This window comes from Chelonia mydas, chromosome 1, assembly GCF_015237465.2.
Source record: "Chelonia mydas isolate rCheMyd1 chromosome 1, rCheMyd1.pri.v2, whole genome shotgun sequence".
Classification (NCBI taxonomy): Eukaryota; Metazoa; Chordata; order Testudines; family Cheloniidae; genus Chelonia; species Chelonia mydas.
In genome coordinates this window covers 48886800-48909638 of record NC_057849.1, presented here as the reverse complement: position 1 = coordinate 48909638, position 22839 = coordinate 48886800, and the positions used below count along the sequence as shown (strand labels likewise).

The window sequence follows — 22839 nt, the reverse complement described above, 5'->3', positions numbered from 1 at the left end:
GTGTAAGTGCAGATACAGCCTCCATAGTGGCCTATTTAAAACTGGTACAGAATCAACTGTGTGATGTGCAGGTAATGCCGAGCCCACCTGCATGCCTGACGTCAGAGATGCCTTCACTTCAGGCTGTGTAAATATAATAGTTCTACTGCATCGGGGGCTTTCCACAGCCCTCCTGCTGTTAGGTGAATTGCAAATGAACAAATTTAGAGGGATGGACAAAATGAGCTGTTTATAGGCCTTTTCCTTTTCTAATTTCTGTGGTTCAATGAAATTGCTTTCCAATTCTGTGAAGCTGCTCCCTATGCATTAGCAGTGCACATGCTGGAAACTGTCATGATCACAAAAATCCATGTTAATGATTCTCCTCCTTTAGAAATGAGCTATCCCTTATGGTAGGTAGTGAACCAAATCATTGATATTTACAGACATTATAAAAAATTAACTGACACACAGGCTAACCCATTCCATACACCACACGGCATATCGTTTTTTGAATTACTCAGACTTGTTATCCAGATGCTAACAACAAATGGCAGCAGTCTGCTTCCACGTGATTAAACACAGAGGGAATGCGATGCTTTGCAAAAGCAAATGGCTGGTTTTTAAGAATATCTAAAAAACAATGTGCCCATGTGTGTACCAAACAAAAAAATACTTGTTTGGGGAACCAAGAGGATGAAACATTTTTCCTCACTTGGTAGCTACTTCTCAGTAACATTAATTTTAGGGATTATTTCATTTCTGTTAACTTCTGCTATGTGAATGCTGCTAAATGATGTTTTCATTGGAAGGATTTCATTTGCTCTGGTGCTGGTTGTACTAGGTGGTTGTTTGGATTAGACAGCCCATCCTTAAACTTCTTTTTTTTAGGCAAACTGTGTGGTATGATGTTAAGAAAATTAGCATGTGCATCTTCTGAAGAAATGAGTAGGCAGCTTTGTGGCAGAGAGTGGAGGAGGATGCAGTTTTCCACAGCTCTGCATGCTAAGGAATTTTGCAGCCTAAAATAGGTATTCCTAGATGGTGTGTTTTGTTTTTTCAAACTCTCCTATCACAGCTCTTCAATGCTTAGTCAGCTCAGAAGCATGCCATTTGTATTTGCCTTCAGCCTTGTGTGGGATTGGAAATGCCTGAACAGATTTCACTTTCCTCTGTAAGGCAGACTGTGTACTTCCACATTCTTTACTTTGGCTGATTGGCCCTTTTAGATCATGTGAGGGGAGCTGGAATCCACAGTTATAGCTTTTGCCACTCCTTTTTCTTTTTAAAGCACTTGCTCTTTTCAGCTTCCTTGGGCTTATTGCCTCTCTTTTTTTCATTTCACTGATTAGAATCTGGAATAACCATACAGGGGACCAAAGTAGTGATTTTTAAAGGGGCAGAGATGTTTAGGCAGGTGTCCAGAACTTCAGGCTCAGGCTGTTACTATCTGAATTCCATGTCACCTGAGGGCCAAGAGATGTACTTACGATTTGATCAGACTACGAGACGCTCTCCATACAGGATGAGTAGGATTCTTGCACGCCGTCAGCTACTAACTAAAATTCAGCAAGGTGAGTTACTGGCTCTGACTGGCTTCTAACTGTTAATATAATGTCTGCAGGTCAGCTTCTGCATCCTAAAACTTTAGTTAATATTTGAAACTTCAGTGTTTACCTTTCTGTACTCTGAACTGAGTCTAACAGACTCAATTTAAACTAGTCAGTGACAGCATTCTACTGCTAGGTAATTTTTTTTATATTCACAGACCAGGAACATAAAGATTCACAGCAGTGCGTGATCAGTGACTTAACTATATTGCCTTTTAATCATAAACTACTAGGTAACTTAAATGTGGGCAAGGGACTGAAATTCCTCTTGTCCAATTGCTTGAATGTCATGACACCAGGCTGTGTATAATTCTACTACATGTAAAACCTATACATGTAAAACATATTATGTATTGTACAAATGATCATCAATTTTACAAAACTGCTTCAGACTGCAAGAGGGTTAGAAAAGGGCTGCCCTGATGAGACTCTTCAGAAAAACTCATGTGTGATTGTCAAAGAATTATAGAACTTCTGTCACATGTATTTGAAGATAATTGCTGACTTGTCTTTTTGTCACTGTTTATATTATATATATATATATATATATTTATCCAGCAGCCACTACACTTTCCTTAGAATGTACGGTGTTAGGGCTAAATATATACATAGCCTCAAAACAAAGCCTTTGGCCTGTGTGCATTTTAAAAGAAATCATCTTCCAAAGCTCCCTAGAACAAATGTGAAAAACATGAATTAAAAGCCACCTGGGTTAATTTTTCTAGGTTAAACGGAAGAGCAATATATAGTATATAACTGAAGCTTTTCATTTTCCAAATCAGATGTGGACCTACATTCATATAGAAAGAGAATGCTATGTATTTTTCACCGGGGTGAAAAAATCTGGAAGATGCATAAAAAAATGTTAATTCCTGTCTAGTTCCTGCTAGCTTACACCCAAGGTATTGCGTTCCCTTAACTAAAAACAGACAGAGTATTGTTAGCTACCCTGTATTACTCTAACATTACTTACTCTCAATCCCCAGAATATAATGTAGAAGTTAATGTGAGTCTCTGCATATGAGCAGTTAAAACGGAGTGGCCAATTTAATTTGTCGCCTTCAAATGTTTTCTGTGTCAGAGGCTGTGGAGCTCTGGAAAAAGGTCAAGGATGCAATTATGAAAACCTTATTGTATTTATGAAGGAACAATACATATTTCATTGCCCAGCCTTTGATGAAAGAGATTGTTTCTGTGGCAATTAGGAAAACTCAGTTGTTTGCAACAGAGTTTCAGGACCTGGTGATGTTTGAAGGATACTGGCTCTAATTGCAGCTCTGATATCAGGAAGGATATTATGTCATTCCATATACCCTCAGTCTTGATTGAATGCAAAGAAAAGACAATTTTTCTCCCTTTGGGTTTATTTGAGAATACATGTGGCACAGTATTAGACCCAGCTTAATTTTCAGGAAGGGGCTACAGCATAGGTGCTGGTATTAGGGGGGCTGGGGATCCTCCCGCACTCCTGACTTGACGTGGTTTGCATCATATACAAGGTTTACAGTTTGGTTCAGTGGCTGTCAGCAACCCCACTATACAAATTGTTCCAGCACCTCTGGGCTACAGACAAAATTATTTAACAAGACACCCTAATCTGTCTTTCTGACTGTATGACTTTCCTCCTCTAAACCTATATATGTGCCTAGAGTGTGTGCTGAGATAGCAATGTGTGCATAATGAACACATATAATAATGGTCTACGTTTTCAAAAGCAACACGTGATTTTGGGTGCCTTCGTTTTTGGGTAGCCAACATGGGACACTTAACTAGGGACCTGATTTGTAGGAAGTGCTAAGCACCCACCCTCTGAAATGAGGTCCTTTTTAAGGAGTCTCCAGTTGGCCACCCAAAAATGGAGGCACCCCAAATCACTCCTCACTTTTGAAAATTTAGGCCATACATATCTATCTAGATAGATTTCAGAGAGGTAGCCATGTTAGTCTGTATCAGCAGAAAGAACAAGGAGTACTTGTGGCACCTTAGAGACTAACAAATTTATTTGAGCAAAGCTTTCGTGGTCTAAAGCCCACTTCATCAGATGCATGCAGTGGAAAATACAGTAGGAAGATATATACAGGTGAGTCGCATCTTACGCGCATTTAACTTACGCGAATTCAACTATACGCGCTCGGGGAAAAAAAAAGAAAAATAACAAGATACCTATAAATAGTGCAGGCAATTCCACCCACCATTCCACTCAATGAGCGTGTGCCCCAGAGTGAGCGTGAGATGGGAGACATGAATCTGCTGTGCCTTTCATAGTGTGAGCATCTCGCCACGCTGAGTGTGATTCTAGTGTTTAAAGATACGCATTTTTTGTACAACATGGGGCTTAAATGCAAGCCAACTACTTCATCTGGTGCTCAACCAAAGAAACAGCTATCTGTTCCAATGCTGGAGGAAAAACTGGCTGTGTTGGATTTATTGAGAGACGGAACGTCGGTCTCCAATGTGGCGTGTAAATATGGCTGCAACGAATCTAGCTTCCGTGCCATCAAGATTTGAGAGAGAGAAAATTTGTCAAGCCATGGCATCAAGTGCTCCAATAACTGCAAAGGTGATGAGCCAGGTGTGTGATAAGACTTTAGTGAAGACTGAAAAGGCATTGAACTTACGGCTGGAAGTCATGAACCATAAATGTGTGCCTATCGATGGCAACACGTTGCGAGAAAAGGCTCTTAGCCTCTACGCGCTGTTTAAACCTCCCGTCAAAGAGGGACAGCCTTCTGATGAGAAGGAATTCAAAGCCAGCCAAGGTTGGCTTAACAGTTTTAGGAACTGCTTCAGCCTCAAAAACGTGCAGACTATTGGTGAAGCTGCATCTGCCAATGAAGAATGATTTAATTTCTGAATACAATCCCTTTATGGAACGAAGCCTCAAAATCACAGGTAGTATTACGGACGATTTGAGACCGTATCAAGAAATGTTTGAGCAGCTCAAGAGACAACAGCGACAGCTGCCGATCACCATGTTTTTCAAGGAAAAAGAACCAGCAGCAGATGAACCTACGCAATCAACTTCTGGAGCTGAACCAGAGCCAACCACTTCGTCTACGACTCGATCTCTGTCAACCAAGCTCTCTGTCACCTCCGTCTCCTGTATTGATGACCCCTGTAATTACCCTCCTGTAATTACCCCCTGTAATTAAAAATACAGTACTGTAAAATTATATTTTCCATATGTACTCTTTATTATATACTGACATTACTGTATACATTTATACATATTACTGTACAGGGTTGTATACACAAAACCATGTACAGTATACTGTACTTTATGGGCGATTTAAGGGATTTTCAAGGGTAGTTTTGACTATTCGCAATTTTAGCCTTACGCACTGACTTTAGAACCTAACCCCTACATAAGATGCAACTCCACTGTATATATATAGATAACATGAAAAAATGGGGGTTGCCATGCCAACTCTTAACAAGACCAATCGATTAAAGTGGGCTATTATCAGCAGGAGAAAAAAAACCTTTTGTAGTGATAATCAGGATGGCCCATTTCAAACAGTTGACAAGAAGGTGTGAGTAACAATAGGGGGAAAATTAGCATGGGGAAATGGTTTTTAGTTAGTGTAATGACTCATCCGCTCCCAGTCTTTATTCAAGCCTCATTTAATGGTGTCCAGTTTGCAGATTAATTCCAGTTCTGCTGTTTCTCGTTGGAGTCTGTTTTTGAAGGGTTTTTTTTGTTGAATAATTGCAACTTTTAGGTCTGTAATTGAGTGTCCAGGGAGGTTGAAGTGTTCTCCAACTGGTTTTTCAACGTTAAAATTCTTGACGTCTGACTAGTGTCCATTTATTCTTTTGCATAGAGACTGTCCGGTTTGGCCAATGTACATGGCAGAGGGGCATTGCTGGCACATGATGGCATATATCACATTGGTAGATGTGATGGTGAACGAGCCTCTGAGAGTGTGGCTGATGATGTGATTAGGTCCTATGATGGTGTCCCTTGAATAGATATGTGGACAGAGTTGGCAACGGGCTTTGTTGCAAGGATAGGTTCCTGGGTTAGTGTTTTTGTTGTGTGGTGTGTGGTTGCTGGTGAGTATTTGCTTCAGGTTGGGGGGCTGTCTGTAAGCGAGGACTGGCCTGCTTCCCAAGATCTGTGAAAGTGAGGGATCTTTCTTCAGGATAGGTTATAGATCTTTGATGATGCGCTGGAGAGGTTTTAGTTGGGGGCTGAAGGTGACGGCTAGTGGCATTCTATTACTTTCTTTGTTGGGCCTGTCCTGTAGTAGGTGACTTCTGGGTACTCTTCTAGCTCTGTCAATCTGTTTCTTCACTTCAGCGGGTGGGTACTGTAGTTGTAAGAATGCTTGATAGAGATCTTATAGGTGTTTGTCTCTGTCTGAGGTATTGGAGCAAATGTGGTTGTATCTTAGAGTTTGGCTGTAGACAATGGATCGTGTGGTGTGGTCTGGATGGAAGCTGGAGGCATGTAGGTTCTGGTATAAGGTGGTGTTTGTGACCATCACTTATTAGCACTGTAGTGTGCAGGAAGTGGATCTCTTCTGTGGACTGGTCCAGGCTGAGGTTGATGGTGGGATGGAAATTGTTGAAATCATGGAATTCCTCAAGGGCTTCTTTTCCATGGGTGCAGATGATGAAGATGTCATCAGTGTAGCACAAGTAGAGTAAGGGCATTAGGGGACGAGAGCTGAGGAAGCGTTGTTCTAAATCAGCCATAAAAATGTTGGCATACTGTGGGGCCATGCAGGTACCCATAGCAGTGCCGCTGACTTGAAGGTATACATTGTCCCCAAATGTGAAATAGTTGTGGGTGAGACAAAGTCACAAAGTTCAGTCACCAGGTTTGCCATGACATTATCGGGGATACTGTTCATTATCGGGGATACTGGTACTGACTTGTAGTCCATCTTTGTGTGGAATGTTGGTGTAGAGGGTTTCTACATCCATAGTGACTAGGATGGTGTTTTCTGGAAGATCACCAATGGATTGTAGTTTCCTCAGGAAGTCAGTGGTGTCTCAAAGATAGCTAGGAGTGCTGGTAGCATAGGGCCTAAGGAGAGAGCTAACATAGCCTGACAATCCTGCTGTCAGGGTGCCAATGCCTGAGATAATGGGGAGTCCAGGATTTCCAGGTTTATGGATCTTGGGTAGCAGATAGAATACCCCTGGTCGAGGTTCTAGGGGTGTGTCTGTGCAGATTTGTTCTTGTGCTTTTTTCAGGGAGTTTCTTGAGCAGATGGTATAGTTTCTTTGGGTAACCCTCAGTGGGATCAGAGGGTAATGGCCTGTAGAATGTGGTGTTAGAGAGCTGCCTAGCAGCCTCTCGTTCATATTCCAACCTATTCATGATGACAACAGCACCTCCTTTGTCAGCCTTTTTGATTATGATGTCAGAGTTGTTCCTGAGGCTGTGGATGGCATTGTGTTCTGCACAAAGATAGAGAGGCAGCATATCCAGTAGTTTAAATCATGGGTTGGGACTTGAATTCTAATCCTGTATCTACAATTTACTCACTGGGTGGCACTGGACAATTCATTAACCACTCTGCCTCATTTTCGCCATCTATAAAATGGGGATAACATTTAACTACTTATCTTCACAGCGAGCTTTGAGAATTCATTTTTGTACCATGTTTTGATGTTAAATGTTACAATTAATTGCTAATTTATACATATATTATTAGAGAGTCAGATCTACATATTGGATTACTAGGAATTTATTACTTCTCACCTCCAATCTTTTATGTATAGGATTCAGGGTATATATTCTTTTGGTTGGATAAGTAATTAGCAATAATGAATTTATATGCACATGTAGAGGTGAGAATAGGCTGGAATGTGTACGCCAGGTTTCAATTATTAGGAGCATATTTACATGTCTGGAGGTATCTTGAGACGTATGCTTCTATTGGCCAGACATGTCACTATAGCCAAGCTGACTATCCAAACTGCAGGCCAGCTATTCACCCTGTAGAGAATCCAAGAAACCTAGAAGAGTGAGAGGTTAACCACTTACATTCTTACCGCAAGTGCCTTCTCTTCAGTTCAGTTCCTCCTACAAACTCACTTCTTCTGCAGTGCCCTCAAGAAGTGAGACAATCATATCAGTACAAATCATTTTATTAATAATGTGAACAAAAACAAGTCTAGCTATTACACTTCTCACTCTTCTAGGTTTCCTGTCTACATTCTATGTGTCACAGGGGTAGCCATGTTAGTCTGTACCCACAAAAACAACAAGGAGTCTGGTGGCACCTTAAAGACTAACAGATTTATTTGGGCCTAAGATTTCATGGGTAAAAAACCCACTTCTTCAGATGCATGGAGTGAAAATTACAGATACAGGCATAAATATATATATTGGCACATGAAGAGAAGGGAGTTACCTCACAAGTGGAGAACCAGTGTTGAAGGCCAATTTAGTCAGGGTGGATGTAGTCCACTCCCAATAACTGATGAGGAGGTGTCAATACCAAGAGAGGAAAAATTGCTTTTGTAGTGAGCCAGCCACTCCCAGTCCCTATTCAAGCCCAAATTGATGGTGTTAAATTTGCAAATGAATTGTAGCTCAGCGGTTTCTCTTTGAAGTCTGTTTTGTGAAGTTTTTTTGTTGAAGTACGGCTACTTTTAAAATCTGTTATTGAGTGTCCAGGGAGATTGAAGTGTTCTCCTGCTGGCTTTTGTATGTTACCATTCATGATGTCTGATTTGTGTCAATTTATCCTTTTACGTAGAGACTGTCTGGTTTGGCCAATGTATATGGCAGAGGGGCATTGCTGGCACATGATGGCATATATCACATTGGTAGATGTGCAAGTGAATGAGCCTCAGATGATGTGGCTGGGTCCTTTTCTAGTGACACCATCATAGGACCCAACTAGCCGTACTTCAACCAAAAAACCTTAGGATGAGATTCACTGCTGTGTGGAGGTCCTGCGCAAGGACTGTGCCCCACTTAAGTTCTATTTTGAGGTCTTTTGCTGTAGGATTTCACCCGATTGATGATGATTAAATAATGAAGTTCCACAAGACAGTTTAACAAGAGAGTATCTGAAAGCAGATCAGGAGATGATGATGCAAAATGGAAGTCATAGGTTGCTTACTGTGGCCCCCAGTTCAGCAAAGCACTTAAACACATGCTTTACTGCCATTGATTTCAGACTTTTTTGCTCATGTGCTTTGCTGAATAAAGATTGACTTAAACATGGGTGTAAGTAGTATGCTGCACTGGGGCCTGTTTGAGTATATACCCTCTACTTCTTGCTCATGTATCTTTCAGTTCTTGGATGATAAACAAGGCTTGACCTTGCATTAGAAACCACTGAGCATTTTAGATCTGGGATGTTTCTTAAGGTCAATTTTTCCAATAGTCCAAGAAATTATTTATAGAGCAGTATAGGGAGCACTCGGAGCTCTCATTACAGAATATGAACCTAAGCACTAATGTAGTGTAGTAATAATAATAATAATTTCAGATACTTGATCCGTCGCTCATTAATAACATGCACTTTTGCAAATGATGCTGAATTACTGCTTGGAGAAGTCCACATTAGGTTACTACATCCTTGCTGCCATGGCATTGCGTGGTGCAGTTTTTCTTCACCTTTTAAAGATATTTCTTGTGCAGAAGCATTTCTTTGTATTTTCTTTAAGGTGTTAGTTTAAAATAAACAACATGGTTTATTCCAAGAATTAACCCACTTAGTAATTCTACCACCAGGGAAATCAAACAAACTGGACTGTCATTTAAATTAGATTATACTTTACAAGTCCCAGATATCTGGTTTGTTTTCACCACCAACTCCTTGAGACAGACTGTGGTGGTGGCCTGAGAGTGTGAGTAGTGATGAGCTGCCTGATATTAAGTCGGCTTTTTCAAAGTGTAATCTTTAGATGATTTATTTTCCCATATAACTCTGTTACTTTCCATGCTGCAGGGGAAGCATGCTTTGGCATAAAGCAACAGGGTATAGCATGTTTGGTCTGCAATATTTATTCAAACTGACTGTGCCATAATTGTGTGAGAATTCATTAATGATTACTCATGTTCTCTTTAAAGTAAATAAGGTGGTGGCTGTCAGTAACTCAAATGAGGAGAGTCAGAAAATTGTCATGATTTCAGAGCCTTTCACTAAAGCCACTGCACAATAGAAAGTAAAAAACAGAACGATCTGTCAAACAGAATGACTAAAATTGAGGTCACACACGGGAAATATGAAGTCAAAAGTATTGAATGCCCAGAGATAATATAGATAGAGTTAGAAATTTAGGGCTAAATTCTGCCCTCAAGCAGCCATGCACCCCTGTCAGTGAAATCTGTCCACGTGTATCTGCAGATTGAATCTGGACCTTGGACTACACATTTAGTGCAATAAAAGAGTAATAATACTTTTACCTACAATAAGTAATACCTTACTTCATGAGTAGTTCTAATGGTTTCAATGACCTGGGGTAGCATAAGAAAATCCTTCATAAGAGTGATCTCATACTGTACATTTTGAAAGCAACATTGCAGTGCAACACTCTGCAGATGATTATAAAATGTCATACACTGTAAGGCTTGGTATGAAACTTTAACAAATTGTCAGTGTCATGTAAATACACTTGTGTTTGTCTGATTTGTGGGGACAGGAGTAGCATTAACGACTCCAGGTTTCCGGTCTGAAATCTTGTCGTTCTAGGTAAGGTTAACACAATGTTTTGCTCTTCTCCAGCTCGTCCCTGTACTCTGTGGCTACACTTCATTTTTGTGGCATTGGTATTGTTGACACATGGGGAAGGATTCATTATCTTGAACTGCCACAGGCAAAATATAATACAGTATTATAATTCATCAAAAAAACTATGCTAAAAGAATGTTAAGGTTGCAAAGTCAAGCGCTTAAAAATTAGGAAATGCCAGAATTAAGGTTGCCTGTGCAGCCTTGATTCAGCCCCCTATGCTGTGTTTTGTATTCACTTCAGAGTTTGGATAGTGTGCATAAAATAAGGCCTCGGGTCACACACAGAATATAAAAAGAAATATTGAATAACTGAACGAAGCTGTGATCCTGTGGAAAAAAAATATTATCATGTAACAAAAGACTGTATTATAATCCATATGTACAAGGGAGCCAAATTAAGGCTTTACAGGCAACCTTAATTCTAACATTGCTTAACTTTGCACCTTAGCAATTTTTTAACTTAGTTGTTTCAGTGTCATTTCCTTTTTCTTTTTTTTTTAATTGAAAACAGAAAATCCATCATGTGGAGCCATATTTACCCTCAGTTTGGGTCACTGTTGGGATTCAGACCTTTTCATCCACAGCATAGACCTCCGCCACTTGAACTAATGGAGTAACTGGTAGCAATGTTAGGGTATTGTCATCTATGTGGCCCAGTCACTAGAGGGAGGATGAGACACACTTTGCCAGTAGGTTTAGCAGCTATTTGCTGACAGCAGAAGAATGGTAAGATTGAGGACTTGTGGGTTTAATTCCAGGTTCTGTAGGGGAGTTCTGCCCCTTTGTCACAAGCCTTTCTCTGTCCCACTCTGCTCTTATTCAACCACCCATCGCCATCCTGTCCTCCTCCTCCCCCTCTTCTCCCAACCTGGCCTCTGCCCCTTCCTTCTCTGCTCTTATCCAATCCCCCCTACACTCCTCCTACCCCTCCTTCTGCTCCTGTCCAGTCCCCAACCCCCTCAGTTCATGTTCGCCTCCCTCTCTGCTCCTCCTTTGGTTCCTGCAACTTCTCTTCCCCTTCACCCACCCATCCTGTCACCTTCTGTATTCCAGTCTGGCTGCTTTCTCCTCCTCCTGACTGTCTGGGCGCCTGCAGCAGGAGCATTGAAAGCATGCGAGAGACAGTCTCCCTGCTCTCAGTTCCGGTGCTTGGCACCACAGTTTGTGTCAACAGTGCATTGTAAACCTGGGTCTGTGGAACTTGTGCTTGTGGAGTTGGTGTTTCCAAGCCTGTGCTTGTGCATCCCTACTGCATTGTAAACCTGGGATTACAGTTGCTGGACCCAGTTCTGACAACCATGCTAATGCATCCACACTGCACTGTGCAGACCTTCTTACTCCGGTTTATGGCTTGTGCTGTACCCGCACTGCAAAAAGACAGGGCTTGGAACTGAGCCACAGTGAGACTTGAGCTCAGCCCCTTGGGTAGGTCCACAGGCCTGGGTCCTTAAGGCTTGCTGATCTGAGTCAGAAAGACTTATGTGTGGAGGGTTGGGTATAAACTTGAGTCTGAGCCTGGGTTTTCAGTGCAATATAGACAAACCCACAGCAGACCTCAGTTAGGGGGAGCAGCACTTATGGGAAAAGTTCTGCTCAGCCCCTCTAGCCCCAGTCCCGTCTCCAAAAGATGGAGGCAATAGAACTTCTCAATGAAACGTTTGTAAGAATTTTTTTAACACAGCAAAACATTGTTACCTAAATGTGTTCTCAGAAATGGTTGAACCACTTCAGCTGAAACTTTCTCAAAAAGATTCAGTCTGCAGCAGATATCGGACATGGAATTCCACCCAAAATTATAAGCAATTGAAAATAAGGCCAAACAGTACGAAGTGTTGAGAAACCTTCACTGGTGTCATTACCTGCATCACATATAGTAATGTGAATAGTTAGAATTGTCAAATTGCCAAGAAATATCCAAGATAGAAAATAATTCGCAGACTGTCTACAAGATATGCCCTATCTCTCCCAGATGTTATACGCTTGATGTGGAAATTAAAATTCTATGGCCTATCTGCTGTGCAGAAGATCAGACTAGATTATCACAATGGTCCCTTTTGGCATTGGAATCTATGAACATATATCAAGTGTCAGTCTTTAGTGTTGCTGTTAGATTCAGATTAAAACGGGGGATGAAATCTTGGCCTTATTGAACTCAATGGGAGTTTTGGCAATGACTTTAACAGAGCCAGGATTTTACTTGTGGTTTGATGGACTAATGTAAGACATTTTTATTTTGAAAAATGTTATGATCTGTATAGTAGCAGTTATCTGTTCTATCTCGGTGAGTCATGAAGATTTTAAATTTTGAAATTCACACTACTGTTATCCTTTGAACCACCATTATGAAAAGCAACATATGGTCCAATAAGTGAAATATATATGCTGAAAAAGTGAATAATTCTGATAATTAATTTTTTTTATTTTAAGATTAAAATTTAAAGCAAGTTATAAGTCATTGGGGCATATAAAATTATATAGAATAGAAGTAAAATTAGAAATTGCACACAAGGATACCTTCATTAATTAAGAGAAACTGTCATTTTTGTTACCAAGAGACACTTTAATGTTGTAGTCTAATAAGCTCAGGCTAATTTCATCCTCATTTATACATAAATCCTTGGAAATGAAGTTCAGTATTTGTACCCTGAGAACCATAAATGATGATTAAAAAACTCTGCAGTTTTATGTTGCAGTGAGATATCATTTTCCATTCTGGGCAATAGATCCTTAGTTCTTTTGGGGGCAGAAGGGGTTAAGTTTGGCTCTACATCTAATATCTGAAAGTTGTTGATAGCATCTTGCTGCAGTAAGTCTTTTATCTTACTTCAGTTGTGTAATATTAGTTCTTAGATTTTTAGATTCATGTAGGCATTTATGCAGCTAACAAAGAAGGCATCCAGAGTTACTTCAGATAGTATAAAACAATTTTCAGAAGGGATATAAATCCTCATGCCATAGAGCGTAGGCCAGCTAGTAACTAAAAGGGGTAGATAGAAACTTCTCCTGTGGGCAGGTTGTTCTATAAATGTCCATTGTGGTGTTTGTTGCACCTTTCTCTGAAGCATCTGGTACTGATCATTGTTAGAGACAGGATACTGGGACAGATGGAGCATGGGTCTGATACAATGTGTAGCAATTGCTACACTTCTGATTTACACACCTACAAATAGGTGAATATGGGCAGTTCCAGGCCCTTTCCTGTTCAATGAAACCTCATTGTTTTGTTTTATAAACATTTGTAGACTGGTACATTTCTGTTCAAAGGAACTGTTGCATTTTCCTCCCTTCCCTCTCCCGCTTTGATCCCAAGTCAGTTGTACTTGCCTAGAGCACACAGTGAATCATCACAGCCAGTGTCGCTAATATATATGCTACAATAGTCTCATTGTTACTTTTTTTTACAACCACATTGAGCTAGATTGTCTTGAAACTACTGAAGAAGAGACAGCATGATTCAGAGAATTTAGGAGCATTATTGCTTAGTTGAAAAGTATGTGCATGACTCAGTCCCAAAGCATGTTGTGGCTTTTCATTTCAGATCTTTTACTGGGATTGGGCTGGTTCAGTCTACTTGGGGAAGAAAATCATGGAATGACATTTCAAACTACATGGACATTAATTAACACACACACAAACTAAACTTACTCCTTCCTAGTCCTTCAGTAAGTATACTAAACGGGGAAAAGGTTAGTTTTACGTATGTGCAGTTCACTATGTCAAAATCATCATCATGTGCCCAGTGTGGAGACTGACTGTTTGAAAAATCGCATTTTGCCATCCACTCCGTTTAAGCCCTCTGTGAAAGAAGGATTCAGTCCTGTAACTTACTTGAATCTTCTTCTATAATTAAATAAAATAAGGAATAAATCCAGGGGTGAAAGTAAGTCTAGTGACTTACTGGTACGGGGCTGGGCTGGGGCCGGCTCTGGCCCCCGGAAGTGGTGGGGCCTCGGGTGGAAGGGGTGGGGCTGGGGGAGGTCAGAGCCTGCCCCAGCCCACCCTGTACCGGCAAGGGCCTCCTTCCCCCTCCCTGGGGTAACAGCGGTAGCTGGGGGCTCTGGCAGTGATTTAAAGGGCCCAGGGCGGTAGCAGCGGTCGGAGCCGTGGGCCCTTTAAATCATCCCCAGAGCCCCGCCGCCACTTCCCCAGGGCTCCGGGGACAGGGCTCCGGCCTCCATTCCCGCAACAGGCCCTTTAAATCGTCCCCAGAGCCTGCCAGAGCCCTGGGGAAGCAGCGGCAGGGCTCCAGGGACAATTTAAAGGGCCCAGGGCTCGGCCGCCGCTACCACCCTGGGCCCTTTAAATCGCCGTCCCAGCCCCGCCGCCACTTCCCCAGGGCTCCGACCTTGGGGCTCTGGCAGCAGTTTAAAGGGTTGGGGGCTCCAGCCGCTGCTGGGAGCCGCAGGCCTTTTAAATTGCACTTGGGGAAACCGATCCACTCCGGTACGGCGCACCGGCTCTTGCCTGTACACCGTACCGGGGCGTACCGGCTTACTTTCACCTCTGAATAAATCATAAAAATGTCCATTAGTCCTAATTTAAAGAGCTAGAAATTACATACCTTTAGCGCTAGCTGCTCTCAGTTTCAATGGAACATTCTGTGGGAGGAAGAGCTGTATATAACTCTTATCACACTGAGCACCATTGTCCCAAAAGATGTATGATTTTTTGGCTCCATAATATATTTTGAATTTACAGAAACATGCTACTTGTTATTTTATTTAATTTGTTATGTCCAATTCTAAATCACTATATTAGAGAGTGTCTTAGGAGTTTGAAAGAAGGGGTGACACAAGTGGGGATGCTTGAATTTACCCCAGGACCTGTTGATGTCTTCTTCTGTGTGTGTCTCCCTTCCTTTTTCAGTGAGGTTATCCTTGCAATAGAATGTTGCATTCTCCTCTCAAAGGCAGGAAGTCTCCTTGGAGGCGGTGGTGCTGCTTTTACTGTCCAGAACATGGGGGAGCTTGGAGAATGGTGCAGTTAGGTTGCACTTGTCTGTCCCTCTTTACATACCAGAATTGCCAACTCTGTGGAACTTGTAGTCTCTGCTGAATCCCAGGGTTTCTCTCCAGGCCTCCAGCAACTTTCCTTCCACCCCCTGACCCACACCATCCACATATGCACTTGGAGGCAGAAACTGGGATGGAGATGGTCAGGCCTAGTTGTCAGAGCAGGAATAAGGTGTCCAGGGCAGGGTTGGAGTGAGGCTGAAGCAGGACTGGGAGCAGAGCTGGATCAGGTTAAGACCCAGGGAGACTGTTGCCACAGGCAGGCAGGAGAGAGTTCCAAGCCCTGGAGTGACACTGAGCAGACTGAACTGCTGTTTCTCCTGTGGGGCTTGTATGCCTTGATCTGGGAGGCACGTGACTATTTCCAGGCTTGTGGATTGGCTGGAGCCTGGCAGAGGAGTGACTCATCACCTTACACTTTGGGCCAGATCTTCAGCTGGTGAAAATCAAAGTAGCTTTATTAAAATCAGATTAATGTTGACTTACGCAAGCTGTTTCCTGGGGATGTTGCCCATACCAGGTCGAAACCCACCTTTTCATCAGTCTTGTCGATTCTAGAGACATGAGTGTAGCAATTAACAAATGCAGAATCTTGACTGGCCATTATAGCTGAAACGCTTCATGGAATAGATGAGATTTTTAGGAGTCTTTTCAAGGAGAACTTAGCAGCTTGGTGCTTTTCTTGGGAAGCCATTGCAGATATATGACAAAAGTCTGGAATGGTCAGAAAAAAAGAGAAACATGGGTATGATGTAGGGAGCTAGATGGGTTTTAGGAAGCAAGGAGGGCAGAGCTTCAAGAAGGGAGAGACAAGGCCAGAGAAGAGGAAAAAGAGCTAATCTTGGCAGCTGGATTTTGGATGTATGGGAGTGGTAAAAGATGGGAGATGGAAGCCAACGAGGAAGAGGTTACACTAAAAATTCACTTCAGCAAACTTCAAAGTGAAAATCACAGGACCTAAAAAAAAAGGCTGAATTTAGGCATGAAATTTGAGACTCCAAAGTAGGGCTATCAAGCGATTAATCGCACTGTTAAACAATAATAGAATACCATTTATTTAAATATTTTTTGATATTTTCTACATTTTAAAATATATTGATTTCAATTACAACACAGAATACAAAGTGTACAGTGCACACTATATTTTTTTATAGTGCAAATATTTGTAATAAAAATACACACTTTGATTTCAATTACAACACAGAATACAATGTAGATGAAAATGTAGAAAAACATCCAACATATTTAATAAATTTCAATTGGTATTCTATTGTTTAAAAGTGCGATTAAAACTGCGATTAATTGCGATTAATTTTTTTGCGTTAATCGCATGAGTGTACTGCAATTTAATTGACAGCCCTACTCCAAAGTAAAGTCATATGCAAGGAATGCCTGATTCTGATGGGACTGCTGCCACTTGATAAAATATTGGTTAAAATGTTCAAATGTGGGAACTGAATGTTCTAAATCTAAAACCCCATTAAGTATCTAAATAAGAGGGCTGATATACGGAGATCCTGAGCACCCACAATTCCCAATGAAGTTACTGTGAGTTTTGAATGCTTATCACCTCTAAAAAAAATCCAGGCACTTTTACTATCTGCCAACACCCAGGTTTGAAAATCTTGGCCTTTTTTTTTTTTTTTTTTTTTTTTTATTAAAGAAAAACACATTAATTAGCTCCTTTGCAAATACAGATGTGGAATACAACACGTGGTTGGGAAAGGTGCCAAGGATGCACGTTGTAAGTAGGCCCGGATGCACACTGACACTAAGCTTTGCTGCCTCACTGAAAGTTCCAGGTCTGCAAAGTACAAAGCCCTTCTGTTCTAAAGACTTGCCTGATCCTGCAAGGTGCTAAGCACCCTCAGCTTCCATTGAAGCCAATGGGATTGAGAGCATTCAGGAACTCTTGGAAGGTCCTTAGCACCTTGCAGGATGGAACCCTTTACTGGGTTTTTCTCTTTCTATTGTAGATAACTTAATAGCGAAGTGAAATATGGAGTAAGAGACCGTTTCCAGCAGTTTAATTATCAGAAAGCATTTTTACCAGAGCAAGCTGGTCCCTTTAAGAGCAGGTGCCACCAGCCCAGGTAGCTCTGGGGCTTGGCCCTTTAAGGCAAGGGAGTTTTTAATCTCCCAGATCTCCCTTGCCTTAGCAAGCCAATCTCTAGTACCACCCAGGCCTGCAGCACTTGCTCTGGTACAGCATTAATAATCCAGGGTGAACAAAAAACAAAGGTTTGTGTTCTATCTCTGCCTTTTAGGACAAATGCTATAAGCAATATTCCTCAGGGAGACCTGTTCTTTTTTCAACACATTCTTGTGATGTTGTTGTTGTTTATAGAAGACAATGCTATAGAAGACACAGACTACAGAGAGTCTCTGCCCCAAAGGTCTCAGAATTTAAACATTAATAGTTCAGCAAGAAAAGGAAATGTCTTACCATAAAGTAACTTTTAAATGTTTAAATCTTTTGGGGGAAGTTTTCAAAATCCAATGCAACTTGTCTCCATGAGCTTCCAAACGTTATTGAATAAATTCAGTAGTAAATTCTGTTACAGAGCAATATTGGTTAGTGAAAAAGTCTTTCATTACTTTCATGTACACTCGGAGTCTGAGCTGACTGAATTCACGTTAGCTAAAGTCAGCAGCAGCCCAGTCCTCCTTCCATTGAAGTTGAGGGCAAAACTCCATTTCACTTAAAGCAAGATCAGGGTGTACCTCTGGTTCCGAGACTTTTTGAAATAATTAGAGTATGTTGTATCTCCTAATGATCATGTAATTAACAAGAATCCTTTCAAAGTATTTCAGTCCAGATTCTTCTTGAGGAAGGAAAAAAAAAACTGCTTTACAAATTCAGATCACATACAAGCTGTCAGGAATCCATGGAGCTCCCTTTGTAGAAAGTTGTTGTGAAGGACATAGAACAGTTACATCTTTAAATAGCAGAAGATGAACATTTAGGGCTAGATCCACAAAGGGAACTTAGCATTGCAACTCCTGAGTTTTAGGTGCCCTGCCACTTAATAGAACCCACTTCCCTGACTTAGGTACCCACCCACGCTATACAATGCCTGGGGAGAGTCGGGCACCTAAGCATGGGATTCACTGAAGCCAGGAAGCTGAGCAGGAAGCTGCCAAAGCTAGCCAATAGGTGCCTATGCCCACTTCTCAAAAGAAATTAGGTGCCTAGCTCCAGGAAAGAGTTCAAGGCTGTGAATCCTCTGTTCTGGATTCACAGCCTTGAACTCTTTCCTGGAGCTAGGCACCTAAATCAGTTTAGTCTTTTTCAGAAAAAAATTAGGACAAGGAAGCGGTACCCCACTCCCAATAGTCCAGTAGTTAGAACACTCACCTGCTAAGTGGGAGGCCTGGGTCATATCCCCTCTGCCTGATTTGGAGCAGAGACTTGAATCCGGGACTTCCAGTGAGTGCCCAAACCACTGACATTAATCTACAGAGGTACAAGAAACAGCTATGCAGATACTTAGTCTTTCATGAGAGCATTACAAATTGAGTCTAGGTAGATTGGGCTTCAGATGCTTCTCCTTTCTGTGGGGGGAAGAGGTGTGGGAGAGGAATGTTAAGGAATTATTTTTTGTAACACTCAGGAGTATTTATCTATGAATATTTCATACTGTGTTGTTGTTAAATCTGTACTCCTGCTGTGTCTTCTGTGTCTTCTATGGTTAGTGGGTATTTTGAGGTGGGGCTTTCTCAACCTCTCCTGTTGAAGCTGTTCCACTGGGAATGAAATATTTCAGTATTAATTGGGCTGGAGAGTGAAAATGACTTTATACCCCAGTGGTTAGGGCACTAACCTGGGAAGCCCACGTTCCAGTCCCTGCTCCAGTGAATATGAACAAGAAGGCTGTGCTTTGTGCAGCGCCTGATCTGGTAGGCCACCTCTGAGCATGCCTTCCCGATGAGGCCCTGCAGGCAAGACAGGCAGGAAAACACCTTGTTGGAGGATCCTGCTGGGGCCTAGGCACTGAACAGTTTGATGTTGTCAGGACTTAGGTGTCTTTGCCCATGCAAACCAGCAGAAATTTAGGTGACTACAGGGTTAGCCAGAATCAGAGCTGCAGTTTTTGAGGATGTAAATTTTGGATATAGGTACCTAAAGTGGCAGTTTAGCACCTAAATCCTTTTGTGGAACTAGCCCTTATTTTTTTCTGGACTTCCAGTAGGTAGGAAAGTGACAGACACAAGAGAACAGGACTCATCTAGTGGCAGGCGATGGCTTGTTTATAATGTATTTGGCAAACCTGAGTGTTTTGGGGAACAGCCTGTTGGTTTGTTGTTGTTTTTTAAATTGCAACTGACGGTAACAGCTGAATATCTCATCATCTGTAACTTCAAAGATGATGTTTTTCTCTTCCTAAAAATACTTTTAGAAGGGAAATAATTTGAAATCCAAGGCCACTGTTTGGCCACAGCTGATGAGAGAGTGTACCAGTCCCTGTTTTCAAAATCTCTTTATGGCTGGTTTTATGTTTACAAAACCTGCCTGGGGTCTTTGGCAGTTTTAGAAAAATCAAAGTCTAGTTCTACCACCCTTACATAGTATTGCTGTGGGCCTGATCAACAGTTCATTGAAGTCAAAAGGAGTTTTCCCATTAAATTCAGTGGGTTTTGGGTCAGGCCCTCTGTGAAAAATTAAGAGTGGCAAAATCAGGCCCCATGTAAATAAGGAAGAGGCCACTTTAAGCCTGTACTACAGTGAAAATTATACAATGGGGCAAAAAGCAGAGCCGTTGCAGGCCAGGCTGTATTCCACATCACTGTCTGATTAATGTATCATGCATCTAATAACTCTAGTTGTGAGTCATCCCCTCTGATGGAGCCATTCTTCACTCTGTGTTTCATGTCAAAGTCCAAAACTGTCTTCTTTCTTATGCCCAGAAAAAATGAAGTTCTAGTAAGTGGTGACAGTTAAAATGTCATGTGAATGTTAGCCAAGCACTTCAGAATATAGTATCTTTGCATTTTGTGCTTTTTATTCATCCATGAGTTATTTAAGGCCATTCCTCTCTTTTTCCAAATGGGAAGCAGACTGTTCTCTTAGAAAAGGATTTTTCCTCCCAGCCTGTCAGTAGCTTACAGTCCTGACTTTATCAGTGAAAGAATTCTGAGTGCAAATGAATTGAACAAAAGGGGAAACAGGCCTGCATTGCATTTGCACAGCTAGTGCACAGGGTTCTGTCTGTTCAAGAAAGAATGATCCATTCATAAGCTGCTCCATTTTGAAGAAAAAAATTTCCTGTGACATTTTAATTCTCTTTTGTGCTGAACCATTTTTAGATTTTTTTTCTGCTGCCACTCATGTCAAATGCTTTGTATCTTTCAGTTTGAGCTGAATTGCATATTATGAGCTCAACACACTCTCAAATAATGGCAGCGTTATTTATTGAATGTCTTATTATTTCTGCTGTTCTGGGATTTAATGGTCAGCTCATCAGTACTGTCCTCTGAAGGAGAAGAAAAACTCTTTCAATTACTGTAGGCCTGTAAAACAAATGACATATTTTAAATGAAAATTATAGCTTGTAATATTAATTTCCTGTGAAATGCTCTCCTACTAAAAGCTGTTTTAGGAATAATAAAAGCAGATGCCCCATATTTGAAGGCAATAATCTGCTTCCTGACATCAACGCTGGAGTTGTTTATCGTGATAAGAGAACTGGATTATTGCTGAGGAAATTGAGCCTGTTCTGTCATGTGGATTATATGTTAGGGCCTAGTGATTCAAACTGCTGAGCACCTCTTGTGTGTTCCATGGGAGCTGAGGACAACCAGAACTTCTCTGGAAGTGCCCGACACCTCAGAGTTTTCAGTTCCTGTTTCGAGGCTGGATTTTGTAAAATGTGAAAATGAATGAATAACATAGATCTCTTGTCCATTCTCTTAATACGTACATGGCTCCTTAGCGATTAGTTCAGTTCCCATCTTGGGCTTGTGCTACTCAGACCACCAATGGGATCAGGGATTGTGCAGAGGCATTAAGCCTCCCCCAACTTTCTATACTCTTTATCCCTTCTTCTCAAAAAGTGTGCTTGTCTCATTTGAGATTATTTAAAACCTGAAGGGGGAAATGGGGATCTGGACCCTCTAAGTCCCCCACCTGTGCTGCTGCTATAGAGAGGGAACTAAATACAATGTTAAAAGAAATTGCACACAGTGTGTGTGTGTGTGTGTGTGTGTGTGTGTGTCTGGGTTGGTTCTGCCTGCCCAAAGAAAAGGTGTGTGTGTGTGTGTGTGTGTGTGTGTGTGTGTGTGTGTGTGTATAGAGTGGGGTCCCATGGTCAGATAGGGGCAGAGTTTAGAAGTTAAGGCAGCTGCATTTGGGGTGGGTATCAGGATGGGGTTTCTGAAGGCTCTAGCTATTCAGAGTACAGAGACTTGTCTATTGCACAGTTCGAATTTGCAATGAACTGGAATTCTCTCAGCCAGCAGGATGCAGGGCTGCTGTACAGTAACTGACCCAGCACTGTTTCCCATTTATGTAGTTCATTTACAGAAATATCCTACAGAATTTAACAGGGATAGAGCCAATACAACAGTACAGGAATTAAACTGATTTCCATAAGCATTAATATTTGTGTAAAGTATAGCATTTAATTCAGAATTCTATCATTTTAATAGTATTTTTAAGCCATCCTGCAGGGTGTATAGATTTATAGTAGCCAAGCAGAGTGCAAGAGTAAGAGAACAGAGAACACATCTTAGTATAACATTAATCCCGACAGGGGATCTGCTCTGTCTTGTTCTGACAGAACTCCTGCCTTCACTTTGCTGGCACCTGAGTAAACTGGTTGCTATAAAGCTTTGCTCATTCACCCACCAATAGCAGCTGGAAAGGAGGCCCCTTGAATGATACTGGCAAATGACTCCCAGTGCCTTTGAGGTCTGCCAGCTACACAGATACCAGCCTGCCAAGTGTGTGATGTGTATGGAGAAGAATACCATGGTGGGGTCTCACACACACACACTGCTTTCAGAAAATGTTAAAATTGCCTTTATAATTAATTCTGAGGGTGTTTCTTGTTCACTTGGCAATCATGGGACTTTGGGGTAGCAGACATCATAGTCTGACATCAGACCTTTCAGTCCAAAATGCAGTTATTTCTTCACAAGTAAGAACCATCAAGGTTGTTACAAGTAGGAGGGAGAAAAATTGTTCTCCTTAACCTCTGAGGATAGGACAAGAAGCAATGGGCTTAAATTGCTGCAAGGGAGGTTTGGGTTGGACATTAGGAAAAAATTCCAAACTGTCAGAATAGTTAAGCACTGGAATAAATTGCTTAGGGACATTGTGGATTCTCCATCACTGGGGATTTTTAAAAGCAGGTTGGACAAACACCTGTCAGGAATGGTCTAAATAATACTTAGTCCTGCCACGAGTGCAGGGGACTGAACTAGATGACCTCTCCAGGTCTATGATTCTTTGAAGTTATTTAAATAACCATTCCTTCATCCCTTTTTGTAAAGCAATACTACCATATTAATCAGAAATAGCCCAGAGCTC

The 22839-nt window shown here is 41.5% G+C and overlaps 1 protein-coding gene across 11 annotated transcripts in view; it reads left to right on the top strand.

Moving 5' to 3' along the window:
- The window catches only part of STARD13 (StAR related lipid transfer domain containing 13), a 492723-nt gene that overhangs the window by 325007 nt on the left and 144877 nt on the right, over positions 1-22839 (top strand). The window contains exon 1 of one of the 11 annotated variants that reach the window (XM_007065978.4): positions 927-1553. The exons of the other annotated variants lie outside the window; for them this stretch is intronic. Within the exon in view, the coding sequence (XP_007066040.2) occupies positions 1385-1553 (169 nt within the window). The 5' untranslated portion in view covers positions 927-1384. Of the gene's footprint in view, positions 1-926; positions 1554-22839 lie in introns of those variants that run through there. 11 annotated transcript variants of the gene reach the window in all.